Source organism: Limanda limanda, chromosome 8 (genome assembly GCF_963576545.1).
Source record: "Limanda limanda chromosome 8, fLimLim1.1, whole genome shotgun sequence".
NCBI classification, from domain to species: domain Eukaryota; kingdom Metazoa; phylum Chordata; class Actinopteri; order Pleuronectiformes; family Pleuronectidae; genus Limanda; species Limanda limanda.
Genome location: NC_083643.1, coordinates 17,516,242 through 17,529,168, shown reverse-complemented (window position 1 = coordinate 17,529,168; position 12,927 = coordinate 17,516,242). Strand labels below are relative to the sequence as shown.

Below are 12,927 nucleotides of genomic sequence, written 5' to 3'. Positions count from 1 at the left end.
TTCTCACTTCACTTCTCCGCCTCTTCACTCCTCATCTTTTCAACTCTCAGGTAAGGAACACATTTTGGGTTTTTCTCCGTTCCACTGATTGGCTTTACTACAATCTGTGAACCTCTCCTATTCATTTAGGTTCAAATATAAAGAGCACATATTTATATCACTCTGACACTGGTCAGATGTACAGAATTGCATTTATGCATCATACTTATGCACATTTGTCTTGACAGTAGAGATTGCCAAACAGTGCAGATGAAAGTTGAATGCCACTGACATGCTTCCACTTTGTCATGTCCAATGTTACACGGTGATAATGACGTCCCATCCTTTATCTGCCGTAAAGAAACAGGAGCTGCTATCTGTGCATCTGGAGGAAACTGAGAACGCCGCCTCTAACACTGTCTCCTCTGTCACAACGTCCACTCTCAGCTGTGTCTGCGAGATCAGGAGCTAAGATGACTTTCTACGATGACATTTACCCATTCTACCCTCTACAAAGGACTTCCTTCATCTTCAGCGGCCGCTTGTTCACCATTATCCTGGTGTTCCTTGTGCTCGCAGTGAGTCTTCTCCTCATTCTGCCGGGGATACGAGGGAAGTCGGTGAGTGAGAGCCATCAGGTTAACTATTACTCATATCACAAAACCTCAGAGATGCTGTCGCCCCTCTGTGCTTGTTAGGATGATTTTACTTGATTGTTTCAACCTTTTTTATCCTATGCACCAAAATAACATTCATTCTCTTATTTCACTTCCAATCAGAGGCTGTTCTGGATGTTTAGAATAATCATCAGCTTGTTCATAGGTGCAGTGATAGTGGGTGAGTTTTGTGTTCTTATCATCAAAGTTGAATACATCAGAGATTTTTATGTTTCCTGGCGTCATGGTTAACCTTAATGATCTTTCCTCCACAGCTCTCAACTTTACTAACGACTGGGCCGAGGCCAGGATGACCACGACTGCCACTTACAAGTCTTTCAGCAACGCCGTGGTCAACGCTGAGATCGGCCTGCATGTCGGACTCTACGGCATCAACGTCACGCTGAAGGGTGAGTCACTGTCGCTGCGGTTGTGTGCAGATGTAACGCAGGATAAATTCACATACTGCCAGCTGTCATGGTCCTAAGAGTTAGACGTTTTAAGCTGGGGTTTTAGCATTTGTCTTAGTGCATGAGTTTGCATTTCTTTTCCCTCAGGAAATCCTGTTGTGCAGTTCAACGAGACCATCGACTACAATGAGATGTTCAGCTGGCACGACACCATCGAGGAAGAGTACGAGGAAGCACTGGAGAAAGGTTTACCCAATCCCATCCTGTATATCGCTGAGAAATTCACCCTCGGCAGCCCGTGTGGACTCATCTTCCAGTACAGATACTCTGGACGATACGCCTCCGCGACCCTCTGGTAACCACACGTCACCCACAGTATGAAGTTATGCAGTTGAATTCAGCAGATAGCAGGAAACACAAATGGCTGCCCACCTTCACAGGACTGCGTTTTGCTGCTGGATGCTTGCCAATATCCTGTTCTCCATGCCGGTCATCCTGTACGCTGGCTACATGATGATGGCGACGGCCGCCTTCATCTTCTTCTCCATGGCCTCCTTCTCCACCATCATGAATGTGCCACAGTGTGTCTTCTCCATAGGAACCGACTCCTTCGAAACAGAGTACAGCCACTCGTTCTGGCTTGCTCTGGCCACAGGTACACATACATGGCTGCAGATGTTTTGTCCTTCAGTATCTACTTACAGATCCGACTGGAAGGTGGTGATTTCTATTAACTGAGGTGATTTCCAGGTGTCCTGTGCACCATCATTGGGATCCTGGTGGTGGTGTTTGACTTCATGATACCAGAGAAGATGAAGGAGGCTTTCAGCGGCGGCGCCGACGGTGATGAAGATGAGGATGTTACTGACGAGGAGGGATACCTAAATTCAGTTTTTCTTGAAGGAGTGACAATTTCCACATCAAAATTCAGCATGGTAAGTTGGTAGAATAACAAAGAATTAAGAGGGTAATACCTTCGCTTGATACATAACTACCACCCTTGTAAATATTAGTTGCTTATGAATGTAATAGTCGTTTAACTACAAGCAGCAAAAGTTAATTATTCATTGTCCTCTCATTTTGGATATCTGAAAAATTTGACCAAGTTAATATTATAGGATTGCAAAAAGGATAAATCACTTGAATTTAATGGGTTCCTCCCTGAGCCATAAAACATCCTTACATCAAGTTTTTTGGTTGTCCTTCAGGTAGTTTTTGCGTAATCCTGCTAAATAACAGACAAACAAAACCTCCTGGGCTGAGGTTGTGATTCACAGGCATTATGGTGAAATGTTTCCATCTATAAACCAGTTTTAAATCCATTATACCTTCCTTTGCTGCTCATTGACTACAATCCTTTTTATTTCTGTGTTTCAGGTTCATATATGAAGCCGTCCATGTTTCCCTCGGGGAACTTCTCCAACCATTACTTGAAGATGTTTTTAGTGAATGTGCTAATGATTCTGTGTTTGTTTTAAATACCTATGTGAGAATGTAAGTGTTGTGTTTGAAGTGAAGAATTGTGAAGTTCATTGTCATGTTACAGTAGTTGTAAATAATTATTAACTTGTATGGGATCCATACAATGTGTATATACATTTATATGGGCATTATGGATTATGTTACTGTTTAACTCATTGAATGTGTATAAAAATGGTGTCTGCACAGTAATGATCATGGAGTGGAGCCAAAGTATCTGGGTTCCGCAAAAAATTACACTCTCCACCAATCATGAGTCAGTCTCAACTGTCAATCATGATGTTTCACCCAATTCTCAAGCTCAAACACCTCTTTAAACCAGATTTACTAGCGAAATTAGCACTGAGACTCGAAGTGTCCGAAGAACTACGATGACAGAAATCTGAGAACATTCTATTTCTAGTGTACTTGTTAGTCTGGTCCATGTCTCATTAACTTACATGGAGGGGGCAGTGTTTATGAACGATACTCCAGCCAGCCACAAGAGGGCATTCAAGACGATTTGGCTTCACTTTTTGGAGTCTATGTTTCAAGACATTTAATCTGGCTTACTTTGACATTTCAGAGCCAATGCAGGTTTCATAGCAAGTGCAGGATTCCTAACTGTGCATGCATGTTTCTGGTAATTTCTGCATAGTGTCTGAGCAGCATTCCCCCCCCAGAGAAAATGTGAAAACACAAAAGGAAACAACCCATGAAAGTTCAAACCATCAATTGCTAAACCAAGCAAACATATTTTATTGTCTTATCTGTTTGTTTTTTGCAGCAACACCTTAATAAATTAAAGACAAGCGAGTGTTCAGCAGTGAGTCTGAATTTTTTTTGTGTGTTTTAACATTACATTCAGTTAGTAATGTGTGTTTTTATACATTCTTGTACGCTCTGGTAAAGGTAATAATAACCCATACTGTGTGTCTTTGAAAAGTCAGTGTGTGTCTTTGGCCGTCAGCATCACCTTTATACACATAGTCTAGTGCCTTTGTACAGCATATTATTATCTTCTTTTAATATTTACTGTAATAGATTATCATGTCAGATTGAGACTTAATCCCTGGTCAGTAATTCTTCATAATAACATGCATATACTGTAGGAGTAATATGGCCTTTCCAATGGAGTCCTTGAGTAATCCAAAGTATTTACAGTAGACGTACATTTTTAAGCTCCATACACATTATAAAAATGACTAAATAAAAAATAAATGTACCAATTTATCTCTTCATAAGAAAATAACCATGACCTTAAAGCTACTTCTCTTCATCACCAGAAACTCACATACAGTACTACAGACAGAGTATTCACATTGTAAGGCCATTATGACAATGTACTTTGAGAGATAAAACCTGAAAATGAGAACTGGGTGTTCTTTACAGCATTGCAACGAGAGGCCGAAACAAAATAAAATGATAGAAAAATAAATTCTCCTCGTCCCACCGAGCCGCCTGTCCGTCGTCTGTCTGTCGGCTGTCGTCACACGGCGCAGACATGCAGAGCTGCAGTGGGCCGATCCATGCAGGGACTCTATATGTAGACGGGCGTCTCCTGTCCCGTCAGCAGTCGGAACATCACAGCCGGCATCGTCTTCATGTTGATCTGACAAGAGACAAGACCAGCATTACACTGTCAACTCTAAGAGTCCACTTGCAGAGGCACGGTCACTATTCACATCACTTGGATCTACTCCCGTATGAGCCATCACAGTCTGAGTCAGAGGAGAGTTTAGATCCATTCATGACAAATAATGAGCTTGTATGGAAAAATGTACAACTGGAGAAATGAAGAGAAAATCACGCAACAACAAATTCACACGACAGCAGCTGGTGAGATGTGTGAGTGTTGGAGAAGATCAAAAGCAATTAAAAAATGAGTTATGTAAGAAACTAATCTATTTAATTTTATCTACAAAGAAAAGACTAGGTCAACACTCATACTTGGTTTGTTGCCGAGAGTTACATGAGAACATTGATACCACTTCAATGACTGCATGGTAAATATGAAGCAGCCAATTAGCTTAATTCAAGATAGAGAGTGGAAACAGATGGAAACAGATGAACACAGCCTACATCTGTCCAGAGATGATGTTGTTACCGTCAAACAGAATCAGATTAGCTGCCCCCTTCTTTTCAAGTCTTATGCTAAAACAAGCTAACAAGCTGCTGCTTCACATTTACCATATTTATACTTATTAATATGTTCTTAATTTGATATATTATTTTTGTTTGTTGTAAATCCCTTTGAGCTGTATTTTAGGTATTAACAGTTGGGTGGCTGTGGTTCAGGAGGTGAATTGTTATGGCTGTGCTGGTAGTGTTTGAATGGTATGTGATAGAAAGAAAGAAAAAAGCGCAGCATTTACAATGAGTGATGTGGAATATAGTTTAAGGCATTTTGAGTCGTTGACAAAACCAAAAAAAGTGCAAATATAAATTTTGTATGAATAAAATGTATTATAATAATTTATTATCATCCATACAAAAGAGTGGTATCCGAAATAACGTGAAATGTCTCACTTTTACTTCAGTGTACATATAAATATGCACTTGGATCAATAGGTCTATCTGGATCAAATAAATTAGCTTGACAATTTGAATATATAATGGCATGACAATTAATTTCTGTCAAACTGAATCTTCACAAACTATCAACCTCCCTTTTTTTACACTACGTACTACTAAGTAGTACTTTATCATTAAAGTATGTATGCAATGATCTGGGATTTGAACCAGACTCAAACTGATCTAATGTGTGTGTGTTTCTTTAAAAGGCCTGTATGGCTCAGTGCTCTGTGTGCCTCAGTAATTACTGAAAACTGCCATCTTGTGGCATGAAAAGTTCTTACCTCACCCACTGACACGGACAGGTTTTGGACAATCTTCTCATGTGCCATGGCAACAACACTCTGGCCGTTTATTTCAATGATTCTGTGTCCAACACGGACGCCGCCTCGCTCTGCAATGCCACCTCTCATCAGACTGCAGATCTGAGGGTGTGAAAAAGATTCTGTGACTGCATCTACAACACCGGTGCTCTTCAGAAGTAGCCAACCGTTCACTGTGAGCCTGACCCTAGAGTTCAGTGTCACGCTGCTCACTGACAAGGGCTTACTCACAATGCCGTTCTGAACACTGAAGCCCAGCTGGAACTTGAGATCAGGTCTCTTGATGAGGACGGTGGTGACAGGAGGACAGCTCACGATGCTCAGCTTCACCTTCACCTGATTCTTCAGACCCTGCAACGAAATACACCACCTCATTTTAAAAGGAGTCAGTTTATAATATTAACTTTTAGAATGGAATAGAATAGGATAGGATACAATATGCACACACAAAGAGTTGTTGTCGCCTTTCTGTGGACTGGATGTCGCTTTGTGGAGTGACGAATGCTTATGACCATTGGAAGGAAGGCCTTTTAAGAAACATTTTAAGTTGCCAGAGGAACTCTATAGTGCCTCCTGGAGCTCACAGGCTAGAACTGGCTGAAGAGATGATGGAAGTTTTCTTCAGTGTCCTTGGAGAAACAGGCCAAACCCCAAATTTCACCTGACAGCTGTGCCCATAAATGCACAGCATGACTTTGTGTGTGAACGGGTGAATTGCGAAAACTGTATTAAGTCCTTGGAGTAGTCAGACTTGAAAAGCTCTGTATAAATACAGACCATTTAAAGCTGCAGGCTGTAAAAGCTGTTTTAAAGACATTTATTTTGATTTGAACCCACATGAATCTACTAAACACAAGTGCAACATATCTACAGCTGACAATATAAAATTAACTATTTATACCTTTTTGTTATGTTTATTTAATTTTTCTCTATTTAGCCTTTTTTAAAAACAATTATTTGATTAAAATGTAAATTTTTGAAAATATATAATAACATCATGAAATGGTACCAATGGGCTTGGATTAATGTCTTGTTTGGGGATGTTGGGTGTGTTTTTGCATCATAATGTGGATGGAATTACTTAACATTACGCTGGTATGGCTTCATGACTAAATTATGTGTTTATATCCATTTTAATTCATTAGGGTGTCATCAGAGGTTGTAGTTTGTGCTATAGATAGACCTTTTTGTTGTGAAGTGACGTATCATCAAGATTAGTTTAAATGGTAAATGGATTTGTATTTATATAGCGCTTTTCTAGTCTGATGAAGACCACTCAAAGCGCTTTACAGTACAGTTTCACATTGACCCATTCACACACACATTCATACAGTGCATCTACTTGCAGCACTTTGTTATTCTATGGGGGGCTATTTAGGGTTCAGCATCTTGCCCAAGGACACTTCAGCATGCAGATGGTTCAGACTGGGGATCGAACCGCCGACCTTCAGGTTAGAGGACGACCACTCTACCCCTCAGCCACAGCCGCCATTTAGTTTAGTATCTGTTAAGACTAACTCAAGCTCCCTGAGAAGCTCAGTACCTTGATGATGCCCTGACATGTGGCCAGCGGCAGCCCCACCAGGCTGGTGTCATTAATGGACATGATCTGGTCACCGACGCTGAGTTTTCCCGAGCGAGCTGCGGGGCCGCTGTTCAGCATGCTGGCCAGGATGACGGTGGGCAGGATGGAGCCCCAGCCGGACTCCACAATCACCACACCGAGGCTCTCCCCCTTCTGTTTCTCCACGTGAAGCTGCAAAGAAGAAAAAGCATCAATTTAAGATTCTTGAATGTGAGATTCTGCTTGAGTCATTCGTGGTGATGCCAAGCCATCAATCATTATGCTTGAGGAAAAAAGCATTGCACCTCTTTACAGTTGTCTGAGTTTGAGAAATGTACGAGGTCGTCGTGGTACATTTCCTGGGAGTTGATGATGTCACTGTATTGTTTCTGGCTCAGGTCGGTGGGGTTGATGCCGTTGGCTCGCAGGAACTCTCTGTAGGCCACACTGAAGGCCTGACCAATGGACTGTGCGATCAGCTGTGCCTGTGGGAAGGGGAGCGTTTGGGGAAAACCACTCAGAATAAAGGATATCCCAGTTGACATCAGCCAGGAGGTGAGAGAGATCACAGTGGTTTAAGTGACCACAGGATAAATAAAGAAAACCTAAAACTTAACGTGTGTCCATAGTAACGCACACAACACTCACATCCTCGGACTCAAAGACGTGGCAGACCATCCTGTACTGAGTCTTCCCTTCGCCGTTTGAATCGGGAGATTCTGAAAGATCCTCCGGTGAAGCCTGAGACACGCGCCTCCGAGCCATCAGAACCACGATACTACCAATGTCTGCGATGTAGGAGATGGTACGCAAGGCACTGTCCATCATCGTCTCCTATGGAGCAAAAAGAAAAAAAACATGTCATTGTCTGGACTAGTGGTTAGGCTATGTTGTTGTTTAACTAAATATTCTTTTCATCTTGGTTTTATTTTGTTCTTTTGGTCCATCCATCCATCCATCCATCCATCCATCCCTCCATTCATCCATTTCATCTATCCTTTGAGCTGGAGCCAATCTTAGCTGACATTGCGTGAGAAGCAGGGTACCATCTGGACCTCCAGCATATCAGAGAGCCAACATTCATTATTTTTATCTCATTTTACTAATTGTTGTGTGTATTTGTGTTATGATTCGTCATTTATTTGCTTTTGCTCGTTACGTCTGTGTCTGTATCTTGTTTTACTCATCATTTAAACTTTTGTGCTTTCTATGTGCTATTTAACTTTTGTCCATGTTTTCCATAATTTTATAATAATTCCTGCAAAGTGTATTTGTTTATACATATACAGTATGTTGTTTGTATGTTTTATCATCTAACTGCCAGGGACTGCAGATGCAGATTATTCTAGAAGGACAGAGCTGGCACATTTACATCTTCGAAAAGATTCAACACACTCAGAGTTACACAGAGTTACTGACCTGTGTGTCAGCGTTCAGCACTTTGACAGCTTTAGTGGAGATGAACAGGTCGACCTCTGTCATCATGTGAGCGTCTTCATCTTGGCTCTTTTAAATAATAACATAGTGTTTTTATCAGGTACTTCATTTTCTGTATTTTCATCTCACACAGCAAACGTTGACCTCGTAAAAGATATTAAAATATATATATATGTAAATAGTCTCTAGACAAAACACTGACGCAAGGAATAGCTGTCGGCAAAAAAGGACCAACAGCTCCACCGTGTGGTAACTAAATGAATCTACTGCAGAGCTGACCTTTCATAGTTCACCTGCAAATACGGATTAAATCTATACACTTAAAAAAACATGTATTAATTGAAAAGTGCTGAGGGACATACACGTCAGCCAGTACAGAACAAGTCTCACAACAATTTGGAAACCTGCAACTAAAACTTAGAATCAGGTTCAAATCTCTGTTACTTTGACAACTAAGGCTCCAATGGCATTAAAATGATTTAACAGGATCCCAGATCCAGAATCGAATCATTTATAGACTGTTTCTACATGTGGCAGATTTAAATATTCAGAAACCATAACAATGACGATTTACCTTGATACGACTGACAGCGTCTTGGGCCTGGGACATGCGAACAGACTTGGTTGGGTTTTTATCAGACAACACCTGAGTGCAGCCGAGGTAGTTCGCAGCGAAGATGATCCCGTCAATAAGATCCTCTGGCTCACAGGGACCTGGGACTGTGCAGCAAAACAGACACCTCACCTTGTAACACAGTAACTTGCAGCATTGATAAACTATATAAAAATAAATATATCTGAATGAAAATGAAGAATATTCGGAGATATTTACCATCTTCAAAGCTGGGGAAAGAAGTAGCCTCCTGTGTTTTCTTTAAGATAAGGTATTAGTCATGAGTAAGTTTGACTTCTAATGTATTTGTGTGTATTTTGGTTAATAGTAGATACAAAACTACATATGTGTGAATAATGAAAGATTAAGAAATGAGGGTGAATTTACAAAGTTGTTGATTTATGTCTTTGACAGATTAGATGAAACAGCTTTAAGCAGTTGTTGTTGAACACATGTTCACCTTGGGTGTGTTGGTCGTCTCTGCAGGAACGAGCTCCTGACACTGAGGCCTCCTCGGCTGCTCCGCCACATCCTCAGGCATCACGGCTGTGCTTGTTTTCTCAACCTTTTGTACACAAACATCTGTTTAACTTCGGCTTTTTTAAATGTTAAAAGATGTTAAAAGTCCCGCATAGAAGAAAGTTGGGGACAAAGAGTAAATGTGGCAGAAGCTTTAACAAACGCAAGCTACAGAGGACGAGATCTGACAGAGATCTGCCCTGTTTGCCGTGGTTACCTGCTGGGGTTTCTCTGGCCGTCTCTGCCTCTCCTCCAGCGGCTCCCTCTGTTGTTCTGGTGTGTTCTGAGGAGCCAGCGAGGGTTTGGGGACCCTGGCTCTGTTCTCCTGGCCGTTGGCAGAAGGGGGACTGGGTCTGGGAGCTGTGGGAGTCTCCTGACGAGGCTGTGGCTTCTGGGGGTCTGCAGGTGACTGTGGGTGGGAATGACGAGGTGGCGGAGGAGGATGTTGCTTACTGGAACCAGACTTAGCCTTGGTCCGAACAGCGGCCTTTTTGCAGTCCCTCGCTGAAGCCTTAGGACGCTGTTCAGCGCTGTTGGTCGAGCATCGTTTGATCCCAGAGACAATATGCTCAGTGTCCTCCGCTGCTCCCCTCCTCCCTCGCCCTTTGCCCTGCCTCTCCCTCTCTTTTGTACCCATGTGGGATGACTCACACTTCTTACTGGCTCCTTGGATATTAGGGTTTCTTGTAACTCGAGTGACATCTTCTCTATCCCTTTCATCGACTCCCTTTCTAATTTTCTCATTATCATTGCCAGGATAAAGGCTGGTTGGTCTTTGAACAGTGTTCTTTGTCTCCTCTAAATCCTCTACAAACCTGGCCCCATCCAGCACCTCCTCTATCTCATCTCCGTCACTATAAAGGAACCGGTTCTCGTGGCCCCTCTCCGCTCCCTTCTCTGCTTCATCCGCAGGAACCGGGGCACAGTGTGACCTGAAGCGATGGCCCGTCTTGAGAGGCTTAGTGCTAGACTGCGAGCCCTCACATATTTCTGTGCTATGACGAACTCTGGGAGCCGACTGGTCAGCAGTGCTGCTGTTCTCATTAATATTATCACCTCCTGCATGCTTTATATAGCCGGCATCCTCAGGACAGTACTGCTTGTAATACCTCATGTCCACCATGCCCTCCCTGCTCAAATGCAGCACCTCGTCGTAGTCCTGCTCAACATCAGAGCCAACGTTGTCGTACTCAGAGCAGGTGTCCTCCATGTCCTCGGGACTGGGGTCAGAGCTCGTGTAAACGTGTTTTGCAGAGGCAGGAGGCGTCAGCTGGTCAGTGTCTTCATCCTCGAAGGTGTGCGGTGGTTGCTCAGACGCCTCCTTCACCGAGCCCTGCTGCTCCTCGTGGATCTGTTCGGTGAGTCCTGGACTGGGGCACGGTGGAGGGCTGGGACCCAATATTTTAGAAATGGTTCCTGGCTTCTCACCATGAGCCATCACTGGCCCTGTATGCCCACGACTGTCAACCCTGTCAACATCAATAGATAACAAATTGTTTCATTTTTCAGGTCAGTGAAAAAATTTGTAGTAAACGTTCACTTCATACTATCATCAATGCCATGCTGCCTGTTTCCTCATACTCATAGAAAAGTCACTGAACCAATCATAGGTTCGCTTACATTCTGTGAGTTTTCTGTGAATTGTAATGTATTGCCTCTTATATCGTCCTGCCAAACTAGAATAACACTAGAGTACAAATCTCCACCAAGGCCCAACAGTCCCCTCATGACACCACATTTAAATTCACTAGATCTGAAATTTTGGGACCTGCACCAAATTGCACAAAAAACAGCGTATCTTGCACAGCTACAGAAATTAAGTGAAAAAAACATTCCTAGATCCCTGTTAAGATTTAGTGAGATCTTCCTTGGGCCACGCCTCCACAAAATTTCATGAAAATCGTTGGGTAGTTTTTGCCTAATCTTGCTAACAAACAAACACAGATGAAAACTTTACCTCCTTTGTGAAAGTAATTAGTTGTATATGTCTTGCTGAATTGTTGTGTTGTGCATGGCCTCTGTTAAATAAACGAATAAACTAAAGTGTTTTCTTTATTGGAGCTAATACTGTAGAAATCAACTATCGCATGGCATCTCTTTCTCTTCTGTAAATACACAAATTATTAAGCCATTAAGATTAATACCAGGAGCAAAACCATCATTTCACCTGTTTTACATTGTTGAGATAAAACCCAACAACTCACAGAGCATCACTCAAACACCAGACTTAAATAACTTGTGGTTAGTGATTATTTTCCACACTTGCACAGCCTCCAGAATGACAATCTGACATCCCCTATTAAAACGAAATAATGTCTTTGTTTCACACATCAAACAAGTATCCACTGATTAATGCATGCTGATCTACATTCATCCATTATTTCTGCGCCCTCAGCACCCACACACGTGTCATGTCACTCCTTTTGTCTGCTGATGTTGTTTGTTATCTGTCATCTTGCTTTGTTGTGAATGCTCTAATTCTGTCTTGATGTCCTGCAGAACAGGAAACCTGCTGTAAAAAAACGCTCTCAGTTAGCAGAGCCTGCAGCATGCAGTGCATCTTTTCTTTTTGATCATTGTTTACTTAAAGTTCTTACAAAGATGCATCCCAGAATAATCCATACAGTGTGGTTATAGTGTGTGTGCCAGATTTATGATTCATGACTTACAGTCTCTGAGGATGCTGTGTGTGGAACAGTACATCATTCTCTTGACATCTGAAAAGCATCTCTGAATAAATGTTTGACCTGGTCCAAAGCACAACAAAACATCCTGTGTATTGGCAAATGAACAGATAATGTTATAGTTCTACAAGATTGTAAACACAAATGGTAGAAGACAAATATCTCCGCCCCCTCTTGTTTGGGATTTTTATATATTTCAGGAGCTACACAACAAAAATGAAGCCATATACCCATCACGGCTCAGTTGCATGAATCAAACTATATATATATGAGGTGAATATATTTGTTGATTGAGCGCTATTGATTAGTCAATTAACAGAATTTTAATCTGCAACTATTTTGGCAATCATTTCATTGCATTTCGTCATGTAAAATCTCTCAATTCACTGGTTCCAGCCCCTGAAATGTGAACATATACATCAGTGATGCTCATTTTTTGAAAGCAAATTAAAGTCGATCACCTTGGACTGTAGGGAAATATGATGGGCCTTTTTCACTACTTACTAACATTCTATGGCCCAAGTAATGCATTGTCTATTATCTATCTATATTAATATATGAATTAGGAAAATAATAGACCCTTGTCATGGCAGGAAAATAGTAGGTAAAGACAGGTGTTATTTATCACATTGTTACCAAATATAACAGAACATTCATAATGTTGTAACATCTGCTATTTCAGGTCAAAATGGCTGCCGTGAAGCAGGTGT

General features: G+C 41.7%; 2 protein-coding genes across 3 annotated transcripts; one reads left to right on the top strand and one right to left on the bottom strand.

The window, feature by feature from the left end:
- The first annotated feature begins 437 nt into the window (after nt 1-437).
- Nucleotides 438-2,268, top strand: duox2 (dual oxidase 2). The gene is made up of 7 exons (XM_061077238.1): nt 438-599; nt 759-816; nt 911-1,045; nt 1,193-1,400; nt 1,486-1,700; nt 1,796-1,980; nt 2,254-2,268. Exons 1-7 carry the CDS (start codon nt 453-455, stop codon nt 2,266-2,268), a joined length of 963 nt encoding a protein of 320 aa, XP_060933221.1. The 5' UTR covers nt 438-452.
- A 1,775-nt stretch (nt 2,269-4,043) lies between these two features.
- Nucleotides 4,044-10,971, bottom strand: apba2a (amyloid beta (A4) precursor protein-binding, family A, member 2a). 2 transcript variants are annotated; one of them, XM_061077011.1, is made up of 11 exons: nt 9,751-10,971; nt 9,475-9,579; nt 9,234-9,273; nt 8,976-9,121; nt 8,384-8,470; nt 7,613-7,798; nt 7,270-7,449; nt 6,944-7,156; nt 5,632-5,751; nt 5,362-5,502; nt 4,044-4,115 (listed from the first exon to the last, which is right to left on the bottom strand). In XM_061077011.1, the coding sequence occupies exons 1-11, from the start codon at nt 10,969-10,971 to the stop codon at nt 4,044-4,046; spliced, it is 2,511 nt and encodes an 836-aa protein (XP_060932994.1). The 2 variants fall into 2 exon arrangements, with proteins under 2 accessions (XP_060932994.1, XP_060932995.1); XM_061077012.1 differs by having other exon boundaries at nt 9,234-9,264.
- Between the last annotated feature and the right edge of the window lie 1,956 nt (nt 10,972-12,927).

Bases quoted from the DNA above. Each gene is read 5' to 3' on its own strand.
- duox2 (XM_061077238.1), top strand. From the start codon at position 453: ATGACTTTCTACGATGACATTTACCCATTCTACCCTCTACAAAGGACT. The intron at 1,046-1,192 runs GTGAGTCACTGT...CTTTTCCCTCAG, and splicing joins CATCAACGTCACGCTGAAGG to GAAATCCTGTTGTGCAGTTC. The intron at 1,701-1,795 runs GTACACATACAT...GGTGATTTCCAG, and splicing joins CTGGCTTGCTCTGGCCACAG to GTGTCCTGTGCACCATCATT.
- apba2a (XM_061077011.1), bottom strand. From the start codon at position 10,971: ATGGCTCATGGTGAGAAGCCAGGAACCATTTCTAAAATATTGGGTCCC. The intron at 9,122-9,233 runs GTAAATATCTCC...TTTGCTGCACAG, and splicing joins TTTCCCCAGCTTTGAAGATG to TCCCAGGTCCCTGTGAGCCA. The intron at 8,471-8,975 runs GTAAATCGTCAT...ATTATTTAAAAG, and splicing joins ACGCTGTCAGTCGTATCAAG to AGCCAAGATGAAGACGCTCA.